The following is a 26,103-nucleotide window of genomic DNA, read 5'->3' as shown; positions in this document are numbered from 1 at the left end:
CACCGAGATGAAGAACAACGGGGTCCTCAGGTTCTAGAATAAATTCATTCATCAATAATAAATAGAATGTTATAACAAAAGCGGCAAAAAAAAAAAAAGTTACTTTCTTACTTTATTGTACACAGGAAAGTATCTTTTCTGTGCTTTTTCCTTCATCATTTGTATTTGATTTTTCTTATCACAATCGGAGAGGAAGAAGTAGGACAAGATCATTGTCATTAGATCAGTGGCTCCATCAACATACATATCAATACTGGAAGGCAAGAAAGGGGAAACAATGTATATATTATTAGGTAGATATATGTCTACACTATGGACTGTGAATATTTAACTACATGCAGTATGCAAGCTAAGTTAATTACCGTACATATTTTTGCACTCAGAACTTCAGATCCATGATGGACACTCAAATGTAAGCAGCATCACATTAACTATACAAGTGATTAATATGATGTGAAAATAATTGACTAAAAAGCACTTTACTTAGTGAAAGTAGAACATGTGAAATACATTTCCTATACCTCCTATGAAGGCTGAGATATGATCACATTTCCAATGCGTGAGGAGACCTAAAGATAGGAAATCTGATTTGTGTAGAGATTTGTGTAGAGATTTTGGTCCAGATTAATCAAGACTGGCGTTTTTCACACTGGTCTTGAGGAGGCATGCTGGAATCAGGTGCTTGATTCATTAACAACGCACTCCCACTATGTTTTTTATTCATTAAATGTGCGAATATCTGCATGTAATGTACTGGGAGTGTACTATTAGGCTATGTGCACACGTTCAGGATTTATTGCAGAAAATTCCTGAGAAAAACCTGAAATTTTCTGCAAAAAATCTGCATGCGTTTTTGGTGCGTTTTTTTTTTTGGCGGATTTTTCCCAATGGATTACATAGTGGGAAATCCGCAAAAAAAAACGCAAAATAGATAGAACATGTACGTGATTCACAGACGTCTGAATGAGGCCTCAGGGAATGGCTCATTAGGTTTTACAACATGAAGAGCAGACTCACCAAAACCTTGTCAAATGACAAATGCACTCGCAGGGTGCAGCAGGCCCCCGATAATAAGGGTGTGATCAATAGGTTGTCCAGACACTGTGCATCACATTTATCTGTGTGAATAGTGTCTTATGCAGGCCTTACCTGTGTGCATTTTTGCTACTAGGCAGCCAACCCCTCTGATGTTTGGGTGAGTGGGTGGTTGCTCTCATCAGTAGCTTGCACCTGTGCTGCTTTAGCATTTATTATCGGGGGCCTGCTGCACCCTTCAAGTGCATTTGTCATTTGACAAGGTTGTGGTGAGTCTTCTCTTCATGTTGTGTTTTTTTGAGTTTTTCTATGTTCGCTCTCATTAGGTTTTAGCATTGTCCTTGGTGCATATGACAGGACATTTACCTGAACCAGTGTATGGCACAAGAGACACTGCGGGTGAGTATGCATTGGCATGATCCTTCGATAAGAGAGGTAAAAGAGCCATCGTAAACTACGGCATTCCATGCAGAGGCATATAATGGAAAGTGGGACCAGGACTTCTTACAAAGGGGTGCTACAGTCAGGATATCTATGCAGTGGATGCCAGAAAAGGAAGGCCGAAATGCTGAGAGAACCAAGCCTTGGGTGTGTATATTGGGGCCTCCAAGTATTTCATGATTGATTCACCTCACATCTTAATAACAATGATGCAGCAGAAGAGAATCGAGAAGTTATCGCTAGCTTTGTCACATAACCTCAAGAAATCTCCACATGGAATTAATGTATTAAAATGACTGACAGTTTTATTGCCTCTAACAATGTTGTAAGTGTTTGTTTTTTGAGGGGGTGGAGGATATGCACGTGCTTTTTAGGGATGATTAGGCCTGCCTTACAGGGTAATCCAAGTTATGTAACATCTTTGAGGTAGGTGATAGCTTCCCGATCACTGGGAGTCCAACCACTGGAGACCCCCACCGATCCTGTGAATGGAATGGGCATAACATCCAAACTTAACGATACCCCTTTAAGCCTCCTGACAAGAGGGAACTAGCTGGTGCAATAAAGGGTTTATTTTGAAATAAATGGGGCTAATAATGGTTCAAACTATTAGGGCACAAGAAAACGGTCAGTATGGGAGGTGGGGCACCGGGTGGAGTACGGCTGGCACTATAGGCCTAGAATATGGTCCACAGTAAATCTTAGCATCAAGAGATCACAGACAGTGTATAAGAAAACACAACCATTCCGGACTGATGAGGCGGGTGTACTTACTAGGCTCGCTCTTTCAGGTCACTTCCAAACAGATTATACTTTCCAGCTATGTAATTCAGAATGGCCTTAGTTTGTGCAAGTTTCATCCCATCGATTTCCAGCATTGGTATTTGGCCAAACATCAGGTCTCCAGCTAAAAGAAAGAGTGAGTGCATTAGAATTGGCTCAGGGATGAACTGTGGTAAAATCTGCATGTCTGACATGTACACCCAGGGCCGAGCATGCGAGCATGTATACATACACCCAACTGCCCGCAGCCATCAACAAGGTGACTATTAAACAAATTAAAACTTGTTCACATGAACACAACTCCAATCTTTAATAGCAAGAAGCATCCAGAGGCCAGCAGAGCAATGCACTAGTTATATGTATATGAAGATTACAGGATCCTATACACTGTTATAGGAGGGGCAAAGCCAGAAAGGGTGATGCACGACGCCGATCGGTAATGTTATTTGTGCATGGCTGCCACTAACGCTACTCTTGGGATACAGCAGGTTTCAGAGGCATGTATATAAAAAAAAAAATATATCATTTTTTTTTTCATCTGTATGTCATTTATTCACGTCCATAAATAATTTGGATATTCACTCAAGAAAAAAAATAAATAAATATAAATTATTGCTAACTATTGTCTTTCTTTTGTCTGAGTTACACCAAGGGTTAATGAAAATAGCAGGAGCAAGCTGACCAGGTTGCTGAGAAGAATGTACAGACCTGTAGATGGCTTTTTCCTGCTTAATATGGACCAGTGGATTGGTGGATGACACAGTGAGGCCTGTCCCACACATCCAGATAATTCCGGTACCGGAAAAAAAATCGGTACCGGAATTATCCGTGTCCGTGTGCCCCTACGTTTCTGGTGTACATCAGTGTGGCACACGTGCGGCACACGTGTGCCCACTGGGTACCACACGCACCGTGCTGGGTACCACACGTACCAGCATCTGGTGCTGAATCCGCGATTCATATCTTCCCTGCAGCAGCGTTTGCTGCATAGAAGATATGAATAATAGTGTTTAAAAGAAAGATCTATGTGTCCCCCGCCCTCCCACCCCCTGTGCGCCCCCCGCCCTCCCACCCCCTGTGCGCCCCCCACCCCCTGTGCGCCCCCCCCCGCTGTTCTGAAAATACTCACCCGCCTCCCTCGCAGTGTCCCATCCTGGCCGCACCTTCTACTGTATGCGGTCACGTGGGGCCGCTCATTTACAGTCATGAATAGGCGGCTCCACCCCTATGGGAGGTGGAGCCGCATATTCATGACTGTAATCGGCGGCCCCACGTGACCGCATACAGTAGAAGGTGCGGCCAGGACAGGACACTGTGAGGGAGGCAGGTAAGTATTTTCAGAACAGCTGGGGGGGCGCACAGGGGACGGGGGGGCGCACAGGGGGTGGGAGGGCGTGGGACAGATAGATCTTTCTTTTAAACACTATTATTCATATCTTCTATGCAGCAAACGCTGCTGCAGGGAAGATATGAATGGCGGCTTCAGCACCATGTGGGGGGGACAGCGCTTACTGGAGCGCTGTCTCCTGCACGGCACAGGGACTGCACACGGAGAACTTCCGTGTGCGGTACGTGTTTTACACGGACCCATTGACTTTAATGGGTCCGTGTAATCCGTGCGCTCCCACGAACACTGACATGTCTCCGTGTTTGGCACACGGAGACACGGTCCGCAAAAAATCAATGACATCTGAACAGATGCATTGATTTTAATGTGTCTACGTGTGTCAGTGTCTCCGGTACGTGAGAAAACTGACACCTCACGTACCGGAATCACTGACGTGTGAAACCGGCCTCAGGTGGGTTCAGACGGGTATTTAAACCAAGGTACAATGCATGTGGCATCATTCTCGCAGGATCTGGAAGATTTCCCATCCCTCCCAGCCCCTTGCTTCCTCTTCTTCCAAATAAATTACACCAGGGGAAAAAAAAAAGATCCATATGTAGGTAATTGCTTAAAAAAAAGTAAAATAAATACTCCACAACTGTTTTGGGGGTTTTGTTTAGCGTTTATTATGAGAGAAAATTTATTGACCCAGCAAAATGATTCTGCAGGTCAGTAAAATGAATGAGAAGTTTTTTGTTTTGTTTTTTAATTTTTTTAGTGGTGGAAGAAAAATAAAGGTCGACATTTTTTAAATCCCATAAAATTAATGTTTTTTCGATCAATGGGGCCAGTTTTTTATGTGGCAAGCTGATGTTTTTATGGACCTCATTTTAGGAGAAGATACATTTGGATTTCGTCTTCATTTTTTTTCCTTTCAGTGTCATGTCAGTCAAAGGTTAAAGCTACAAGCCTAATATTGCGGAGATCACCTGTATCAGTGGTGATCAATGAAATGATAATGAATAAAAATACTTTTTTATTTTTCCATATAATAGTAAGTGACATTTTGACCTTTCCGGTCTTTATCAAGGCATGGACTCCACAAGACCTCTGAAGGTGTCTGGTGATATCTGGCACTAATATATGCGCAGCAGATCCTATAAGCCATGTAAGGTCAGAGGTAGGGCCTAGAAGGATTAGGCAGCTTTGTTTTTTTTTTGCACATTCCACTAACTCTCAGATTTCATTTGGTCTCCTTCCAACTGCCTGCAGCTATGATGAAGCTGAAGCTATTGAGAAACTGCCCACAAAGCAGAACAGACTCACATGAAGACAATTCCCAATGTAGAACAGCAGGAAACACCCATCTGACCCTACATAATGAGGACAGCAAAGCACAAGTCTCCTCTAAAATACGCACAATTGTAGTTAAAAAAAAGAAAGAAACCAACAGACAGACCGCTATTGTACGATCACTTAATGGTCTCAAAGTCTAGACTGACAACGGGTCTCCTGACCCAAACTAGCAACCTCTTGGGCACATGTAGGTTGGAAATTTGGCTCAGGGTGCCAGCAGCTAGCCTAGACATTGCTGTCCATATGTGGACCATGAAATGTGGCTTTATGAACCCGGGCAAAAATGTACACTTTTCTAGTTTTATATAAAGATTTAGAGTTTATTTTCTAGGTGAAGGGCCAGAAGGTGGCGATGCAATACTCCCTACTTCTCTGATTTTGGAATACCAAAAATCCCATTACAAAACTAATATATGCAACTTTGCTAAATAATTCTTGACCCATTAGTTGAGTCATATCTGATAGGAATTATTAGCATCAATTGAGCATTGCAGAGCTTTACATTATTCAATAATTTAAGGAGCTTTTTTCTCTTAAAATAAAATTTCAGCTGCATGTGCAATAACATACTATCAGGTACATTTCATAAACAATTTATGCAATGTTTAAATGACCTAGATAGGGTATTCTGGATCAGAGCCAGGGAGCCAAGAGGGCTTCATTGAGGAAGGAGCCAGGCAGCCAAGAGGGCTTCATTGGGGAAGTGTGACGCCCCAGGGTCCTCGTCGTCACAGTGGCATTGCTTTCCTCACGGGGAGAGGATGCAACATGTTCACACTCCAGGCCACAAGGGGGAGCTTTTGATCCTATTCCTAGGTGACTCCCTTATATAGATTGTGGTTTGGAGGGAAAGTTAGTCAGATAGTGTCAGAGAGCAGACTGGAGCAGTCTGAGGCAGGAAGAACGTATGAGGAGCCGTGCAGCCACAAGAAAGTGCTGCAGCTCCTGGACAGAGAATACCGAAAACTGAAAAGATTGTAGTGAGCGTGTGGGAGAGCAAAGCACAGGAGAAGGAAAACCAGTGGAGCAGAGCAGTGAATTAGCTACCTCCCTGGCTGGCGCAGATTACCGGTAGCCAGATCACCGAGGTTGTGAGGGACTCTAAGACTAACAGCAGAAACCGGCAGGACAGCTGGATTACACATCACCTGTCCGCCCTAATACCCAGGAGGCACAGTGACACAGAGCCCGGGTCATGATAGAGATCCTGTAAAAAGGCTCGAGACATCTGCCATACGGCTTTATGTCCCACCTTTATGGAGGACAGAGAAGAACTGTGAGGACCTTATCAGAAGCCATAGGCAGTAATGGTCTAAAACACCGCCGTGCTATGAGGAAGGCTTATAACTCCACCTGGTATAAGGGGACTCTGAATTTGCTTAAAAGCCAGCTGGACCCTGGATGTCCAGTGATCTGGTGCCCTGGACTGTGGCTGCCTGAAGTCTTCAGTAAACCAGGTAAAGAGACTGCAAACCTGTGTCCTCGTTCTTTACTGCACTATTCACCATCTTCCATCTACACACCGGGAGCCCTGGGGATATACTTCACCTGTGGGAAGGTATACCATCTAGCTACCATAACATCACCCCAGAGGACCCCATAAAGCAGCGTCGGTCCTCACTGACCGAATACCACAGGTGGCGTCACGAATACGAACTTTAATCAATTTTCCCTTTTGCATGGGCGCCCAGGGCCATGGACCGGGTCGCCACTGTGACATCCCCCTTTGAATACCGGACCCGGTACCGGGTACCCCATGGCCCTGGCTGGCGACTCAGAAGGAGCCAGGCAGCCAAGAGGGCTTCATTGGGAAAAGAGCCAGACAGCCAAGAGGGTTTCACTGGAGAAGGAGCCAGGCAGCCAAGAGGGCTTCACTGGGTATGGAACCAGGCAGCCAAGAGGGCTTCATTGGGAAAAGAGCCAGACAGCCAAGAGGGATTCACTGGGGAAGGAGCCAGGCATCCAAGAGGGATTCACTGGGGAAGGAGCCAGGCAGCCAAGAGGGATTCACTGGGGAAGGAGCAAGGCAGCCAAGAGGGATTCACTGGGGAAGGAGCCAGGCAGCCAAGAGGGATTCACTGGGGAAGGAGCCAGGCAGCCAAGAGGGATTCACTGGGGAAGGAGCCTGGCAGCCAAGAGGGCTTAATTGAGGAAGGAGCCTGGCAGCCTAGAGGGCTTCATTGGGGAAGGAGCCTGGCAGCCTAGATGGACTTATTGGGGAAAAAGCCAGGTATCCAAGATGGCTTCAGGTTCAGTAGGTAGCAATGTCATATCGGAAAGGTTACAATGAGTGGCCACCTTTTAAACTAAAGCAAAAGAAACGATTTTTTAAAGGATATTAAAGATTATTATGTAACAATTCTAGGGGGCGAGACTGTAATAAAACTAATTTGTATTATTTTTTTCCTTTAGAACGCTTTGTCACCCTAATGTGCATACATTTAGTATTTGCAGCGATAACTATAGAATAATTCTTTTCTGTGAGAAAAAAAAAAAAACGCACAAAAACATGACAAAAACGCAGTATGTGAACAAGCCCAAAGACTTCATATGGGTTGAGCAGTAGTCATACTACCATGCACTGCCGTAACGAATTCTCTCACATAACTTGCCTGGGGGTCCTTTAACATATCTATGAACATGCAAAAAACTGGCATTTTGTCCATAATTTTTTTTTATTGTCAAGTGCACCAACTTTATGTATACAATGTGAAAATATAGGAACCAATTTCTCAAGACCACACGATCACGCCAGTCGTGATGGAGTAGAAGAGACACTGAATTCACTAAGAGGCGCATTTCACTTAATGAATCAGTGCTTCTTCTGAGTGACGAGCGCCTCCATATACCTTGTCTGAAATGCAACGCCAGTCTGAAATTGAAGTGGTATTTCTCATGTTAAAAAAAACAAAAAAAACAAAACACTGGCACTTTTCATGAAAATCCATGGGCGCCAAAGCCCATGCCCTGTCTCGGCTTCTCCCCAACACCACAAAATTTGGAGGAGCTGATGCAAAAATGGTGAGAAAATGCTAAAAAGTTGCAACCTTTTTTCGTAACTCCGTATTAAGCAAAGTTTTTATGACTTTTCAAATCGGTCCCATAGTGTTCCATCTACACTTTTACAATCTGTCTCATGATACAGGAAAACAAAATACTTCTTACATGCAAGCAGCTTGTTATACTCCTCCTTTGTTCTGTAAAATTTCTCTTCAAACTGTCGAAACAAAAGACAAAGTACGATAGCAATGAGTTTCTTTATGGGAATGTTCAATACATGAAACAAATGCTGCAAATGCTCTTCAATGGGATAACCACAATGCTGCTCATACAGCGTTGTAGAATCTGCTTAAGGCCGGGGTCACACTAGCATATGGCATCCGATGCGATATGCTAATGACCCTCGGCTCCTGTTCTGCTGCAAGCGGGTGCCGAGTATCATGTGTCTGTGCTCTGAGCCTCTCGCATAGAGAGAATTGGAGCACAGCTGCGGAGGAGGCGGAGAAACTAATTTCTCTATCTCCTCCACTGCCGGCGTCGGCGTATAACGCACAGCTCTCGGATGATTTACAGGTCTCAATTTAAAAAAAGAATAAATTAAAAAAAATATATATATATATATATATATATATATATATATATATATATGTGTGTGAATATACTCTAAATCTGCATCAGCAAGCAAAAACCTTAAACCTTACAAGGGTATGTGCAAACAACATATATTTCAGTCAAATTCTGCACTCCCGATAATCGGGCTTTCAGTGCGGTGGCCAGACAGGTTTAGCTGTCTGATTAACCGCAGATCAATAGCGTTTTGGAATGTAACAAGTTCCCTTTAAAAACAGCAGCCCGGATTAATAAAGAGTGTTGTTCTCCATACCAGTCTCAACACAAAGTTTCGGGACTGGAGTAAGATTTGTGGTGTAAGGTACGCGAGTCATGCAGTCACTTAGATTAGATAAGCGGGCCCCATCCTGTTTATTTTCACCCCATTTAAGCAAAAACTAGCATCAAAACACCAAAAGTCTTTACATTTTAGCGCCATCTCGCGTGGTGCAAAAAATGTGCAACTTTTCAACAGATTTCTGGCACAAACATCTTGAATCAGGGCCAGCATATCCTGCTTTTGGTGTGTGTTTTTTGAATAGCCACAGGTTCTCTCACCTGAGCAGTACTAAACAAATCCTGAAAACATGAAGTGTTGGTGGGCGGTGAGGACTGGAGTTTGGAAACACTGCCATAGGCCCCCTCACACATTTGTGTCTGCGGTACGTGTGGTGACAATTTGACATCAGTCTCTTTCCATGGATCGTGTGTCCGTGTGCAAAACGCGTCGACATGTCCCTTTTTTTTGCCGGCAGCACAGTCCACAATACTTCCCACACACGTGCATACTGATGACATCCGTGTGACATGTACCAGTGCCTCAGAAAAGCAGTACAGTTAGCATTGTGCCCAGGCGCTGAATGCAGCTCTCCCTGTGACCAATGAGACCAGGAGATGCTGATGAGACTTGTAGTTAGCACGGGCTGTCTGCTTTGTATCGTGCATATTAAATAATTCATTAAAAAAAAACATAACCCACACGGCTCAGGATCCCCCTTAGTTTTCATAACCAGCTGAGAGAAAGCCGACAGCTGGGTGATGGTGTTAATATTCTGTGAAGGGGCCAATAGCTATAAAGGTTCCCAGCGTATTAATAGCTCACAGCTGTTTGCCTAGCCTTTACAGCCAAGAAGAAAAAAAATGATGTGGGGTTCTCCCCATATTTACTAACCATGAAAGTCTAAACAGACAACTTGCAGGTTGATATTAATAGGCAGGGAAGGGGGCATGGATATTGGCTCCCCCCCAGACTATGATCATCAGCTCTGAGCTGCCCCAGAAATAATACATCCATTTAAAACTGCGATACACAGACGGCCAGTGGTGTCTACAAATCTCATCAGCTTTGCCTGCTTGTATTGATTGCTAGGAGACCAGGCAATGATACATTCAGCACCCGACGCCTGGGCACAGCACTAATTGTGCTGCTTTTTCCCAGGCGCCGGAACGCGTCACACTGATGTGGCACACGGATGCCACATGTATGATATACATGGACAGCACCAGGACTGGTTTTTCTAGTACTGGAAATAGTAGGACGTGTAAAGGAGGCCTAGGGTATGCATACAATGTCTCAATTTTTCAATGAGGAAAATTCTTCAGAAACACGTGGTTTTTAGGGATGACCGGACCCGTGGAAGTTCAGGTTCGAACCTTAGTCTAAAGTTCGGTTCGGGAACAGGAACTGAACCCCAAAGAAATCAGTGGGGATCCGAACTTTGTAGAAGGAAAATCTCTCTCTAACTGTAAAAACGGACTTCCAGTGGAAGTCCGTGTTCGTAGTTCAGCACTGGACACTGTTTCCAATACGAACCCCAAAACTTACAGTTCGGGTTTGCTCATCTATAGTATTTATTCATTTCCTAAAGCATCTTAGTTAGCGTTGTTTTCTGTAGTTTCCTGAGCACTTTTTCAAAGTTTGTGACTGAGGGCATTTTTTATTATTTTAGTGGGGAAAATAAGTATTTGATACACTGCTGATTTTGCAAGTTTTCCCACCTACAAACAATAGGAGAGAAATCTTGCAAAATCAGCAGTGGGTCAAATACTTATTTTCTCCACTATATCAGTTTTTCTAGCAGCTTATTTAATAGCATTTTCCAGGTTTGTTTGTTTTTTTTTTAACTTCAGTCAACAATGAAGAAATTAAACTTTTTTCACATAAAAATGCTCAAAAAGTCGTGAGTCTTTCCATTGACTTCTATTATAAAAGCATAGGGCATCTTGAGAGCAGAACACGCCTGAAGAACGATCAGCTTGCCTCTTTTTACCATTTAGTGTCTTTGCAAACCTCAAGTGGTTAAAAGATGCTCATAAGACTGAACACACGCACAACAAATTGTTTTTATATAAAATATCCTTTTGTTCATTACTTTGAGCATTTAGTTCATGTTAGTAATGTTGTTGGCACATACCCTAGGCCTCATTCGCACGTACGTGTTCGTGTTTCTCACGTAATCATTGTTATCTACGGTGCAATTCAAATGTTCATGTTTTTGGTTTTTTTTTTCATGGATCATATGTCCATAAAAACACACTGAGACATGTCCACTTTTTTAAGGCAGCATGGTAGAAAGTAGCCAATACAAGCCTATGGGTCAGTGAAAAACTTGTATGTATTTAACATTGCAAAGGACAGGAGAAGCTGTCATTTATTTATCCACACAGATACCACACGGATGGTTAAAAGGGACATGGACTATACACAGATTCAAAACTCTGATGACACCAGCACCATTTTTTTCACGTACATGTTTAAATACAGATATGTGAATGAGGTCTTAAATTAGGTTCAGACAAGTGCTGAGAATGGCAGAACATTCCTCATACAACCATTAATAACCTCACGGACGACATGTTATGGTGTGCAAATGAGTGCATTTCTGAGCATGGAGATTTAGAAAATTTAGTTTCCCCATTTTTTCCATCATTTGCAGATCATAACATGTCTGTCCATGCTGTGATTTTCATAATTCTACTTCTTCCTTCTTGGGGTTATAGTTTCAATGTTGAGGAGTGTATATCAGCTCTGTTACCAACCTCAACACCAGCTGCCGCCAACAGCCACCTGATAGCTTCCGCCCTTCCGCGTCCATAAAAATAATGAAGTACTGGTTTATCAGCCATGATTAGTTGATCTAAAGTGAGAACAAAAAGAAAAAAAAAAGATGAGATAATGTGGAGAACGTATATAGGTTACTTGCATTTTTTGTGTTTTAAATGCGTTTTTGCCAAATGTATTAAAAACGCCTGTTTTTTACCTGCAGAGTTCCGCATCTGATGCATTTCTATTGTAAAAATCCACACATATAACTCACCGCAGGTCAGTATACACTGAGTAAATAAAAAGCACAGTGGGCCTCAGATTTCTATCAATCCCATCCACTTTGATGGAACTGTAAGACCCTGCGTTTTTGAAAGAATGAAAATACGCATCATGAAAAATTCATCGTGGGCACAAAACCTAAAGGGACGGGATTGGGTTGCTATATGGATAAGTGTGCAAGAAGTGTGCAGAAAATTTGTTGCCGAATTTTCTAGGACTGAAAATCAGTTCCAATAAGCAGAACGGTTTGGAAGTTTTGGCGCAGTCACAATGTGTGATGTGACCTTTAAGATACTGCCAATTGTTACCATACATGAATGGTTCCATAAAAAAAACCTAGATTACTATTCATCCTAGTAGACAGTAAGTACAACTGGAGTCACGCTGGAACATTTAGTATACGCCTTAAAAAATGCAAGTCATGATACACTGTCAGTTATATATGGTTTTGGCTATCAGTATGCAGATAAGACACGCCTAAACATCCACATCACACACACATATACACATTACAACTGCACTTAGAGACCTTACACGGTCTGTCCATTATATACGGTTTTGGCTCTCAGCATGCAGAGGATCGGAGGCATCTAAACACACGTTGCACAAATAACATGGCACAGGGCCAGCGCCAGTAAGTGCCGGGGCCCATAGCACCTGGAGGCCCACTCTGCCGAGGTTTCAACTTATATGTATGTTGGATGTTACAACATGGATATGAGAACTTCATATATAGAGCAGGCTCAGGAGCTGAACCTGTGTCCATACAGCACAGGTGCCAACGAGGTTATACAGCTGGCATCCAAGTCTAACTGCGGTGAATGTGGAATCATTGTATGGGCTTTATTCTAGTGGGACGAGTTGTGTTTTCAATGGACACTATGCAATGAAAGAGGTACTCCACTAATTTTTCATTTATGATGACTTATCTTTAGGATAGGTCATCAACGTCTGATCAGCCGGGGTCCGACACCCAGCACCCCTGCCGATTGGCGTTTATTGGTGGCATCCAGAAATACTCACTTGCAGAGCTGGCCATCTGATAGTGGTCGCTGCAGGGTACTACATATCCGCCTCATATTCAAAATACAAATAGCATTACAACCCTATGTACCCACACTTCCAAGTCAGCTGGCTACACAAGGTTGTAAAGCTAAAAAATGAAGTTTTAATCACGGTGTAATCACTCAATGTGCCGAGGCGTGATTAATTACAGCTGTGCTCCCAGTGTACTGAGCAGTGATATAGTCACTCCCCTGCACCGCCCCGGTGACTCGAAGAAAGACGTTACACGGTGATTACACCTTGATTAAAACCCTATTTTCTCCATGCAGCTACACTAAGTCAGCCAGGTACACTGGGTTGTAATGCTTTTTACCTGTAGATTTACTGCATTTCTGCAGGTAAATACAGTTTTTTGGTGACATCAAATGCCATTTAAATTTTTGTTTTATCTTTTAATCTCCTTAGGGGACTCGAACCTGTGATTGTCTGATTACTTATATTATTTATTGCAATATAATACCATATACTGCAGTAAATTGAGAACATCATGATACCAAGATGGCAGCAGCATGGACTTCAGCAGGACCTTGGCTGCCATGACAATCCATCGTTGCCCCGCGATCACGTGGCAGGGAGCCAATAGGAGCTGGTGAGTACATGCACTGGCAACCACTGTTTTAATGCCCCTGTAATATCGACCTTGTCGTCTAAATGGTTAACGGCAGCCGTTAGAGCACTGCTCTGGTTGCTGCTCTTAGACATAGAAGCTGGCTATATAATATAACTGGTCCCACAGTGAACCAGTGCTGACGAACATAATTTTGTGCGGATGGGAGAGTAATAGGTAGGGCTAATCCTGTAGTGGTAGAAAGCAAAGTCAAGAAAAAAAGAGTGCAAACTACTACAAGCAAAAGCACAAAAAGGCCAAAAAAAGCTAAGCTACAGTGCAAATATAAGGAAACAAGTTCCAACAGTCTGCTAGACTTTTCTAGCACAAGAGAGGCATTTATTAGATGATAGGACCCATCAGAGAAGTGTCACCTTGTCGCGGTTGATGGGCTCATATGAATTGGTCAATTTTTGAGCTAAGAACCTTCACTTTTGTATATTTTTATTTTACTTTTTATTAAAGTTTACTCAGCAATTATGATAGATTTTGTGTTCGCATAGATTTTGTGTTCGAATATATTGGTCTCTACAAAGTGCTGCTGTGTTCCTCCTTTTTGCAAGTCATATATTCATTGTAGTAGGCACCTGTTCATACTACATGGAGGTGCTGGTCAGGTTTTTTGTTCTAGAAAGTGGATATACAGAGAGGAACACTATGGAATGCAAAATCCCTACAACCCCACATAACTCGTGAAAATCCAATAGTAATAGTGTACCTATTACTCGCTCATCTTTATCCTTTACCTGTAGAACATTTCAGCTGACTTTCTCCCCTCCTTTTTGGAGGCCTTTTTTTCCCGTCTTTTCAATTGGTTTTATTTTCTTCGTTGGAATCGCTTTTTATCTAATAATGAGCCCGTGTGAAATAATGGACGGGTTCCATGGGATCATGCTGCCATCCCCCAACTTCTGTGTAGCTTTCAGCTCCCTCTTTCCCCTCTTCTTTCTGTCTCTTTAGGGTTATAATGTTTTATTATGAGTTTAAGGTTTCTTCACAGGGTCATGTGTATGAAAATCTGCCTGTCAGCAAGAATCTCATTGGCTGTGCTGAATTTGGCGGGCTCAGTGCCGGTATTTAACCCCCTGCTCTCCGGGCACTGAATTTACCTCAGGATCAAGAAGAGGAACATCGTCATGGAGGAGCTCCTGAATCAACTGTTGAAGGAGCCAGAGAGCAGGGGTGAAGAATGGCTTCCCAGATGTCTGCAGGATAACGAAGCCCAGACCTCCTGTCCCAGCACAGTGCCAGAAGAAATCGTCATGGCAGCGTCAGTGAGGGGTAGAAGAGGCGGCATTTTAAGAGGATGATGAACAGACATCGAGTGGTAGATCAGGGAAGAGGATCCTCAAACAGCGGCACTGCTACTCACCACCAGACTCCCAAAGGAAGAAGAAAGGTGAGAGAAGATCTGGCTTGCCGCCCACAAGTCAGGTTCAAAGGCTCGTCAGTCCAGGAGAAGCAGAGAAGCGCGAGGAGCTGGTGACAGCAGCGGATGAGATAACAAGAGTGCAGCGCTTGGGTACAAATTATGATTCTGTAGCAGCGCAGTTATATTTTTGCCAGAAGACTATTTTTCGACAAAAGGTTTAGTGTCCCCATCTACTCTCGTATAATTGTCTAAGGGTCACTTCCGTCTTTCTGTCTGTCCATCTGTCTTTCTTTCTGTCACGGATATTCATTGGTCGCGGCCTCTGTCTCTCATGGAATCCAAGTCACTGATTGGTCTCGCCAGCTGCCTGTCATGGCTGCCGCGACCAATCATCGACGGCCACAGTCCGATTAGTCCCTCCCTACTCCCCTGCAGTCAGTGCCCGGCGCCCGCTCCACACTCCCCGCAGTCACCGCTCACACAGGGTTAATGCCAGCGGTAATGGACCGCGTTATGCCGCGGGTAACTCACTCCGTTACCGCCGCTCTTAACCCTGTGTCACCAAGTTTTTACTATTAATGCTGCCTATGTAGCGTCAATAGTAAAAAGATCTAATGTTAAAAATAATTTTAAAAATGAAAAATCATTATATACTCACCTACGCCGACTTTCCCGCTCCTCGCGACGCTCCGGTGACTGCTCCATGAAAGCGGCAGGTTCCGGTGCCAAGGATGGTGTGCGACAAGGACCTGCCATGACGTCACGGTCATGTGACCGCGACATCACACCCTGGGACCGGAAGCTGCTGCCTGCACCGCACACAGGCGACAGAACTACAAGGGGCCCTCGGGAGGTGAGTATATGTTTCTTTTTTATTTTTTAACCTGTGACATACGTGGCTGGGTAATATACTACGTAGCTGGGCAATATACTACGTGACTGGCCAATATACTACGTGGCTGGGCAATATACTACGTGGCTCTGTGCTGTATACTACGTCACTGGGCAATATACTACGTAACTGGGCAATATACTACGTGGCTCTGTGCTGTATACTACGTCGCTGTGCAATATACTACGTCGCTGTGCAATATACTACGTGGCTCTGTGCTGTATACTACGTAACGGCAATATACTACGTAGCTGGGCAATATACTACGTCACTGGGCAATATACTACATAACTGGGCAATATACTACATAACTGGGCAATATACTACGTGGGCTGTTCAGTGTACTACGTGGGCTGTGCAATATACTACGTTGACATGCATATTCTAGAATACCCGATGCGTTAGAATTGGGCCACCATCTAGTACTTTCATATTTGCCTTACTAAGCCTCTGAAGGAGGACTTGAGAATTTGGCGTACGTTTTTATCTAACTTTAACAGTCAGTCTCTGTGGCAGTCGGATTTCATTGAAGCAAAGGCACTAGGCCTTTTTATGGATGCAGCTGATAGTAGGTTTTGGAGCTTCTTGTTACGGTCACACGCTTCTTGTTACGGTCACTAGTGTGCAGAATGTTGGGATCAATTTTGGATTGATGCTGGATTAACAAGAGATTAGTGCTGCTTGAATTGTTTCTGGTCGTAGTTTCTTCAGTGATTTGGGGAGATAAGAGCATTATTTTAAATACTGATAAAGGTGTTGTTTACACTGTAAACTGTTTGTCATCAAAGAGTGTAGTAGTAGTAAACCTATTAAGGTTTTTGATTCTGTGTTGCTTCAAAGCAAGCATCTGGTTAAGGATACTGTCTCACAGTGGCACTTTTGTCGCTACGACGGTACGATCCGTGACGTTCCAGCGATATCCATACGATATCGCTGTGTCTGACACGCAGCAGCGATCAGGGACCCTGCTGAGAATCGTACGTCGTAGCAGATCGTTTGGAACTTTCTTTCGTCGCTGGATCTCCCGCTGTCATCGTTGGATCGGTGTGTGTGACACCGATCCAACGATGCGTTCGCTTGTAACCAGGGTAAACATCGGGTTACTAAGCACAGGGCTGCGCTTAGTAACCCGATGTTTACCCTGGTTACCATCGTAAAAGTAAAAAAAAACAAACAGTACATACTCACATTCCGGTGTCCGTCAGGGTCCCTCGCAGTCTGCTTCCCGCTCTGACTGACTGCCGGCCGGAAAGTAAGCAGAGCGGTGACGTCACCGCTGTGATCTGCTTTCACTTTACGGTGGCACTCAGTTAGAACGGGAAGCAGACGGCAAGGGACCTGACGGACACCGGAATGTGAGTATGTACTGTTTGGTTTTTTTTACTTTTACGATGGTAACCAGGGTAAACATCGGGTTACTAAGCGCGGCCCTGCGCTTAGTAACCCGATGTTTACCCTGGTTACCCGAGGCCCTCGGCATCGTTGGTCGCTGGAGAGCGGTCTGTGTGACAGCTCCCCAGCGACCACACAACGACTTTCCAACGATCACGGCCAGGTCGTATCGCTGGTCGTGATTGTTGGAAAGTTGCAGAGTGTGACAGTACCCTAACAGCTAGTCATTTGCAGGGTTCACACAATTTAATCCCTGATTCTCTTTCAAGTTGTTAGATGGACAGGTTCTGGACTTTGGTTCCGACAGCGGACATCAGAAGGCCCATCAGTTTTAATGCCCAGCGGTTTGTTCGTCACCATAGGACAGTCACCTTTTTAAGGCTGTGTTTTCCACAGCCTTTTTGCAGCCCTTAGAGTGGGTGCTTTTTTACAGCAAGTAATAAATCTTCTGTTGCTATTTTGGAATATAATGATGTGGTAATCAGGTATGAATCAGTTTATATTAATCTTAAAAGATCTAAGACTGATCAGTTTTCATGAGGTTCATGCATTAGAGCTAATAGTTTGACCGACAGTAATTTTTGGTACCGTATTTTAATTGAAGAAATTGATGAGGCTTAGGCCTTTGTCTTCTAGGTAATTTTTCATTCACTTGGATTCTTCACCACTAACGAGGTTCCAGTTTTCTTCAGTCTTACGTAAGTCTTTACATTTTCTCAGTTTGGATGATTTTAATTTTTTTTCCCATTCATTTCGTATTGTGGCGGCAACAGAGGCTGCCAGCTTAGGTCTGGATGAATCAGACATAAAAAGATTGGGTAGATGGTCGTCTGATAGATTTATATAAGGCCTGACTTAATTGTTTATTAATTTCTGTTTTACAGGAATTTGGAAGTTGGTAGTTTGGCCATTCTTTCATCTTCTGGGGCAATAGAAGAGCTGCTTCCAGATCTCATGGCATTAATTTTTTGTTTAATGAGGATCAGTTCGCTTTTTTCTGGATAGGAGTTAGAGGTTTGAGATGGAGCCAATTAGAAGGTGTAATAAACTTCTTGAATGTGGTTTTGAGCACCTTGAGACTTTGGGGTATTTTCTGTCATATTGACCCCCCCAAACTCACTTCAAATGTGAGGTGGTCCCTAAAAAAAAAAAAAAATGGTTTTGGAAATTTTGTTGGAAAAATGAGAAATCACTGGTCAACTTTTAACCCTTTTAATGTCATAACAAAAAAATATATATATATTTCCAAAATTGTGCTGACGTAAAGTAGACATGTGGGAAATGTTATTTATTAACTCTTTCGTGCGATATGACTCTCTGATTTAAGGGCATAAAAATTAAAAAAAAGTTTTAAAATTGCAAAATTTCAATTTTTTCATAATTAAACGCAAGTCATATCGAAGAAATGTTACCACTAAAATGTCACGAAAAAACATTCTCACAATCAATGGGATCTGTTGAAGCGTTCCAGAATTACAACCTCAAAGTGACTGATCAGAAATGTAAAAATTGGCCCGGTCATGAAGTACAAATTGGCCCTGTCACTAAGTGGTCAAGGGGTTATAAGGTTTTATTATGAGTTTGTTAGGTTTCTTCACAGGGTCATGTGTATGAAGATCTGCCTGTCAACAAGATTCTCATTGGCTGTGCTGAATTTGGTGGGCTCAGTGCAGGTATTTAACCCCCTGCACTCTGGCTACCTGGGCAGTTTGCCTCAGGATCACGAAGAGGAGCATTGTCCTGCCCTCCCGCCCCCTTTTTGATTCTTATTTATGTGTGTACTTGTCGGGGTGTTTATCTGTGGGTGGTTGCCCAGCCAATGCTGGGTGGACATTTTGTTTTTATAAGTTTTAATGTTATTTATTGGTATTGAACTTTATGAAGTAATTAATAATATTCTTTGGTAACCCAAAATAAACACCGCGGGCTTTTACTGCCAAATTCTGTATTGTGTTCCAGTTTAATTGGTTTGGTGGGTTGGCAGCTGCGTTCCCATTGAGTCTCACTATTAGATTATGTAAATTCCTCTGTCAGTAGCTCAACTCCCCTGAAAACATAAGGATTTAAATTGCAATGGACTGTTCCCCCAAATGAGAGTCACGAGACCCCCATACACATCAGGTTGTCAGATGGTTACACTGAAATTAAGGGGTTTGGCCATCTTTCATCTAATATGTATGAGGGTCTTTAGTTCCAGTGACAGGAAAATGTAATGCTTCAGCACAGAGCCAATGCAAGCTTTTCTGCTGACTGAGGCGAAAATGTAAATGCTTCACCCCCATTCAAATGTCCTTAAAATATAATATAATATTGTGCATCATTGGATGTTTTCTGATGACACGCTGTTCAAGTTACCTGACTGAGCATCAGATCCCAACCTGCAATGGTCCCGAGGCCGATGAGAACATATCTAGTGCGGCTGAATCCAGGCAGTAACAGCAGGTGTGGCACATTAATTATGGCGGATCCCAGCCCCAGGGTAACACTACAATTAGCCTCGACATCCCTTTTAAATCAAGCTCTACAAGGTATATATTAGTGGCTGACAGGGCAGGCTAACATTACTTCTGGACATGCAGATGATTGCCTTAGGAGTTTCTATGACCTCTGTCGGGGCTGATTAGCCCCTACTCAGATACGCTCTCCCCCTACTACTGAAATATCAACCTTACAGAGGTCGGGTGTAGGTAAAGCACTGCAGTCACCCCCCCATATTGGTACATTAGTGAATCACGCCCTCCAGTTCAGTATTATCCTGCTCCCCCCCATTGTGTAATGAATGATCAATAAAATAATTAACAATTAATTATACATCCACCATAGTCCTATAATACACCTGGTTCTCAGAAATAGTCTTCTCCACCACAAGCTCCAGAGAGCCGTTGTCCACCATTATGCCACACTCAAACATACCGTATTTAGTATGGATATGTTAATATGGAGCACCTTCAGTAATGCTGTGTGCACACGTTGCAGATTTGGTGTGTTTGCCGCATTTTTTTCTGTACGGATTTGTGACAAAACCTGATGCCAGCAAAGTGAATGAGAATCCTGAAGTGTCTTACACGTGTTGCGTATGCAGTGTAAATGAAGCTTTAGACTACATGCAATGAGATTGGGCCCCTTACCCTGTATTTCAGCAGAGAGAGACTGGCAGTGCCCTGCATAAAGTAGTAATGCTGGCCAATGTGTCTCAGGAGCAGAACAACAGTGCTGTACAACATGGCCAGAAGTCATCAACATGCTGCTGTCCCGAGAGACACCTCAAACCTCAGCTTAAGGCAAGATGCTCCTTTCTCCTTATGACTGATGCTGTCCAGCTTCAGAATAGCAAGAATTTTTGACCAATTACTGTATATGCTCACAAGTTTCTCAGAAAAGTTTGGGGAAGTCGCTTCATTGTTCCAGCATGGCTCTGCCCCAGTGCACAAAAACTTCAGAAGGCCCATTTGGTTGAGTTTGGTGGGAAGAACTTGACTTGTCTAGAGCCTTGATCTCAACTCTATTGAATACCTGGAGATGGACCACGAAAAAAATCCTCTTCCGGACGACTGGGCAAAAAGTCCCACCGATACTCCAAAATCTTGTAAATCATGTAAAAAGACATCTTAAGAGTGAAAGTTGTTTAACTGCAAAGAAGGGACTAGGTCCACATTAATTCCTATGGATTAAAGGGGTTGTCCATTCTAAAAATACAAGTCTGAAGTCACTCTAGATGATTGCAGACTTGTGAATCCTCACATGTACTTCTGGCCACAATCCGACTAAATAGGCACAGCCTTGCTCAATGCAAGTACATTAAGAGAGGTTGAAAACAGTCTAGTTGGATTGTGGCCAAGAATATGCATATCACATACTTGCAAACACACGATCCCTGCGCCGGTGGAGAATCCTCACAGCGTGCACTGCTCGTGATGTGATTGACAAGTCTGCAGTCAGAGTTGTAGTTTCAAACTGGACAAAACCTTTGAGAATTAGAGGTCATAACAGCTCCTGCAGGTTTAATATATAGGAATCACAACACTTATCTATATAATGTATATAGTATTTTAATAGATTATTAGACATATCAAATTATTGAACTAGGAATCAACAGTAGCAATAAATTCACTTTGCCAATGGAAGTTTTAAATAGTTGATATCACTGACTGACTGAATAGAATTCCTAAACCATGAATTATGACAGATTAGCTCAGAAGACAAGTAGAACCATTAATTTTCAGATCATGCCTATCAACAGGGTGTGGCTGGCGCCACAGGATAGTCTTGTGTATGCACAAATATCTTGGCATCTTCCCTGGTGCTGAGAACAGCAGACATGTGCGTGCTTATAATTATGGATGAGGTGAAGTGGTGACGGATGTGAGGTCGGAACCCCTTTACATCTGCTCACTGCATGGTTACTTTACTATTCTAGAATGGTCAAACTTTAGACAACTTTTTACACCTCCCTTGATAAATAGGAAAACAATGTAGAAAAAGGGGCATTGCTAGAAGGAGCCACACAATTTAGCTGGGCCAAATTTATTACACGAATGCCATCCTGATAAATATGGCACCGTTTGGGCCTTTTTCACAATCACATACAATATTGCATTTCACAACATATCAATAAAAAATAAGACGCCTATGATAAGGAGACTGGATAGACAGGCTTCATTCATAACTCAGATACTACTGGAAATTTGTTAGATAGATAAAGGGTTATTCCCAAGACAGGAGTCAATACCCACAGGATAGGGGATACCTTACTCATTTCTGGGACCCCCAGCAATCCTGAAAACAAAGGCCAGCCACGAATGGCGTTGAGTGATGGTGGTCTACAGGTTCCTGGGTTCCAAAGCGGTCAGACCCCCAGTTATCAGCAAGTTATCCCGTATCCTATAGATTGGGGGTAATTTACCATTTTGGGAATAACCCTTTAATCCCAACAGTAGTATAGCATATCCCATAGGTATTACATACAGTCTTACATAATTACTACACAAGATCCACTACATCACTTTTTGTTGCTTTGTCTTTTAGGAAAATATGCTGAAAATGAGGCAATCTGACATGATTATCACTGCCGTCTGACCTCAGGTTAGCCCAAACAGAAGGACGCCAGAACACCCACCAATCACGCCTTTTCTTGGATATGGAGCCTCTAGAGCGCCATTAAATGAAAAGCATGCGGTATAGAAAATCTGAGCTTACCTATACAGGGTAAAAGTATCCCTGCTGGACAACCTTTGTGGGATCCCTGGTACCCATACAGAGCTTGGGGCACACACTGGGAGTTTCTACCCCTGGTTAGGCATTGCTTCCTCTATAGCAGTGAGTTATATAAGAATCTGTATTCCATTGCTGCCAATAATTGTGGGGATGGGCTGGAGACAGATGTTACGGCCTCCTGGAAGAGAGCATGTCAGGTAATTCCCGTGGGAGAACAGTGCTGCTCAGGTGCCATGTATTAGGAACTGCTGCTCAGGCCTCCCAGTGGAGACCCTCGATGCTGTACTATCCTATTCAGGTCTCCCAGTGGAGACCCTCGCTGCCCCACTTTCCTATTCAGGTTTCCCGGTGGAGACCCTCGCTGCCGCACTATCCTATCCAGGTCTCCCGGAGGAGACCCTCGCTGCCGCACTTTCCCATTCAGGTTTCCCGGTGGAGACCCTCGCTGCCGCACTTTCCCATTCAGGTTTCCCGGTGGAGACCCTCGCTGCCGCACTATCCTATCCAGGTCTCCCGGTGGAGACCCTCGCTGCCGCACTTTCCCATTCAGGTTTCCCGGTGGAGACCCTCGCTGCCCCACTTTCCTATTCAGGTTTCCCGGTGGAGACCCTCGCTGCCCCACTTTCCCATTCAGGTTTCCCGGTGGAGACCCTCGCTGCCCCACTTTCCTATTCAGGTTTCCCGATGGAGACCCTCGCTGCCCCATTTTCCTATTCAGGTTTCCCGATGGAGACCCTCGCTGCCGCACTATCCTATTCAGGTTTCCCGGTGGAGACCCTCGCTGCCCCACTTTCCTATTCAGGTTTCCCGGTGGAGACCCTCGCTGCCCCACTTTCCCATTCAGGTTTCCCAGTGGAGACCCTCGCTGCCCCACTTTCCTATTCAGGTTTCCTGGTGGAGACCCTCGCTGCCACACTTTCCTATTGAGGTTTCCCGGTGTAGACCCTCGCTGCCGCACTATCCTATCCAGGTCTCCCGGAGGAGACCCTCGCTGCCGCACTTTCCCATTCAGGTTTCCAGGTGGAGACCCTCGCTGCCGCACTATCCTATCCAGGTTTCCCGATGGAGACCCTCGCTGCCCCACTTTCCTATTCAGGTTTCCCGGTGGAGACCCTCGCTGCCCCACTTTCCTATTCAGGTTTCCCGGTGGAGACCCTCGCTGCCGCACTTTCCCATTCAGGTTTCCCGGTGGAGACCCTCGCTGCCGCACTTTCCCATTCAGGTTTACCGGAGGAGACCCTCGCTGCCGCACTTTCCCATTCAGGTTTCCAGGTGGAGACCCTCGCTGCCGCACTATCCTATCCAGGTTTCCCGATGGAGACCCTCGCTGCCCCACTTTCCTATTCAGGTTTCCCGATGGAGACCCTCGCTGCCCCATTTTCCTATTCAGGTTTCCCGATGGAGACCCTCGCTGCCGCACTATCCTATTCAGGTTTCCCGGTGGAGACCCTCGCTGCCCCACTTTCCCATTCAGGTTTCCAGGTGGAGACCCTCGCTGCCGCACTATCCTATCCAGTTTTCCCGATGGAGACCCTCGCTGCCCCACTTTCCTATTCAGGTTTCCCGATGGAGACCCTCGCTGCCCCATTTTCCTATTCAGGTTTCCCGGTGGAGACCCTCGCTGCCCCACTTTCCTATTCAGGTTTCCCGGTGGAGACCCTCGCTGCCCCACTTTCCCATTCAGGTTTCCCAGTGGAGACCCTCGCTGCCACACTTTCCTATTGAGGTTTCCCGGTGGAGACCCTCGCTGCCGCACTATCCTATCCAGGTCTCCCGGAGGAGACCCTCGCTGCCGCACTTTCCCATTCAGGTTTCCAGGTGGAGACCCTCGCTGCCGCACTATCCTATCCAGGTTTCCCGATGGAGACCCTCGCTGCCCCACTTTCCTATTCAGGTTTCCCGATGGAGACCCTCGCTGCCCCATTTTCCTATTCAGGTTTCCCGATGGAGACCCTCGCTGCCGCACTATCCTATTCAGGTTTCCCGGTGGAGACCCTCGCTGCCCCACTTTCCCATTCAGGTTTCCAGGTGGAGACCCTCGCTGCCGCACTATCATATCCAGGTTTCCCGATGGAGACCCTCGCTGCCCCACTTTCCCATTCAGGTTTCCAGGTGGAGACCCTCGCTGCCGCACTATCCTATTCAGGTTTCCCGGTGGAGACCCTCGCTGCCCCACTTTCCCATTCAGGTTTCCAGGTGGAGACCCTCGCTGCCGCACTATCATATCCAGGTTTCCCGGTGGAGACCCTCGCTGCCCCACTTTCCCATTCAGGTTTCCAGGTGGAGACCCTCGCTGCCGCACTATCATATCCAGGTTTCCCGATGGAGACCCTCGCTGCCCCACTTTCCCATTCAGGTTTCCCGATGGAGACCCTCGCTGCCGCACTATCCTATTCAGGTTTCCCGGTGGAGACCCTCGCTGCCCCACTTTCCCATTCAGGTTTCCAGGTGGAGACCCTCGCTGCCGCACTATCATATCCAGGTTTCCCGGTGGAGACCCTCGCTGCCCCACTTTCCCATTCAGGTTTCCAGGTGGAGACCCTCGCTGCCGCACTATCATATCCAGGTTTCCCGATGGAGACCCTCGCTGCCCCACTTTCCTATTCAGGTTTCCTGATGGGGACCCTCGCTGCCCCATTTTCCTATTCAGGTTTCCCGGTGGAGACCCTCGCTGCCGCACTTTCCTATTCAGGTTTCCCGGTGGAGACCCTCGCTGCCCCACTTTCCCATTCAGGTTTCCCGGTGGAGACCCTCGCTGACGCACTTTTCCATTCAGGTTTACCGGAGGAGACCCTCGCTGCCGCACTTTCCCATTCAGGTTTCCCGGTGGAGACCCTCGCTGACGCACTTTTCCATTCAGGTTTACCGGAGGAGACCCTCGCTGCCGCACTTTCCCATTCAGGTTTCCAGGTGGAGACCCTCGCTGCTGCACTTTCCTAAGTTTTTGCAGACTCTCAGCCCCACACACTCACTACACATCGATGCTTAGGAAAGTGAAGCAGAAGGAGTAGCATCAATAGCAAGCCCACCCTCATATGGCAGTGTACTGATTTCAGAGGATGGAAACCTGTAGGTCAGTATTTCGTCAGGGGGCGACTGCTGCACTGGCACTTTCCTAACAATACACCATCACAAGCATCTCCATATTGCCAGCACTGTGTGGTCACACTGCTCTGCACAGCCACACATGCTGCCCAATGTCTCTGTATGGGGGGCGTCCACAGCAGAAGATCACTCACCTCCACCAGGGCAGCTCACCGGATCACAAAGAGGCAGAGGAGAGGAGCAGTGCAGAAAAAGGAAAGTGAGGGGCGGGGGCAGCAAAGGGGCGGGGTCCTCTTAACCAATCGAGTAACCTGGCTGCCTAAGGAGTTTCATAGCTGTTCTGAACATAGTTGCTGTATTAATTACTGTGAGAATAAAGCAGAATCGTTACAGAAGTACAGAGCAGCATTATTACTGGAGTACTAATATCATTACAGTGAGTACAGAGCAGCATCATTACTGGAGTACTAATATCATTACAGTGAGTACAGAGCAGTATCATTACTGGAGTACTAATATCATTACAGTGAGTACAGAGCAGTATCATTACTGGAGTACTAATATCATTACAGAAAGTAAAGAGCAGCATCATTACTGGAGTACTAATATCATTACAGTGAGTACAGAGCAGCATTATTAC

General features: G+C 44.9%; 1 protein-coding gene across 3 annotated transcripts in view; it reads right to left on the bottom strand.

The window, feature by feature from the left end:
- Positions 1 to 25,723, bottom strand: part of LOC143807933 (glutathione S-transferase 3-like) — a 31,245-nt gene extending 5,522 nt beyond the window's left edge. The window contains exons 1-5 of one of the 3 annotated variants that reach the window (XM_077290042.1): positions 25,658 to 25,723; positions 11,591 to 11,688; positions 8,108 to 8,159; positions 2,251 to 2,383; positions 112 to 253 (exon numbers count right to left, since the gene is read on the bottom strand). In XM_077290042.1, coding sequence (XP_077146157.1) covers positions 112 to 253; positions 2,251 to 2,383; positions 8,108 to 8,159; positions 11,591 to 11,677 — 414 coding nt within the window. In that variant the 5' untranslated portion in view covers positions 11,678 to 11,688; positions 25,658 to 25,723. Of the gene's footprint in view, positions 1 to 111; positions 254 to 2,250; positions 2,384 to 8,107; positions 8,160 to 11,590; positions 11,689 to 21,061; positions 21,199 to 22,400; positions 22,597 to 25,657 lie in introns of those variants that run through there. The other 2 variants (XM_077290043.1, XM_077290044.1) reach the window with 2 other exon arrangements.
- Between the last annotated feature and the right edge of the window lie 380 nt (positions 25,724 to 26,103).

Source organism: Ranitomeya variabilis, chromosome 2, assembly GCF_051348905.1.
Source record: "Ranitomeya variabilis isolate aRanVar5 chromosome 2, aRanVar5.hap1, whole genome shotgun sequence".
Classification (NCBI taxonomy): Eukaryota; Metazoa; Chordata; class Amphibia; order Anura; family Dendrobatidae; genus Ranitomeya; species Ranitomeya variabilis.
Note: the sequence above shows the minus strand (reverse complement) of the source record. Positions and strands in the feature narration are given on the sequence as shown.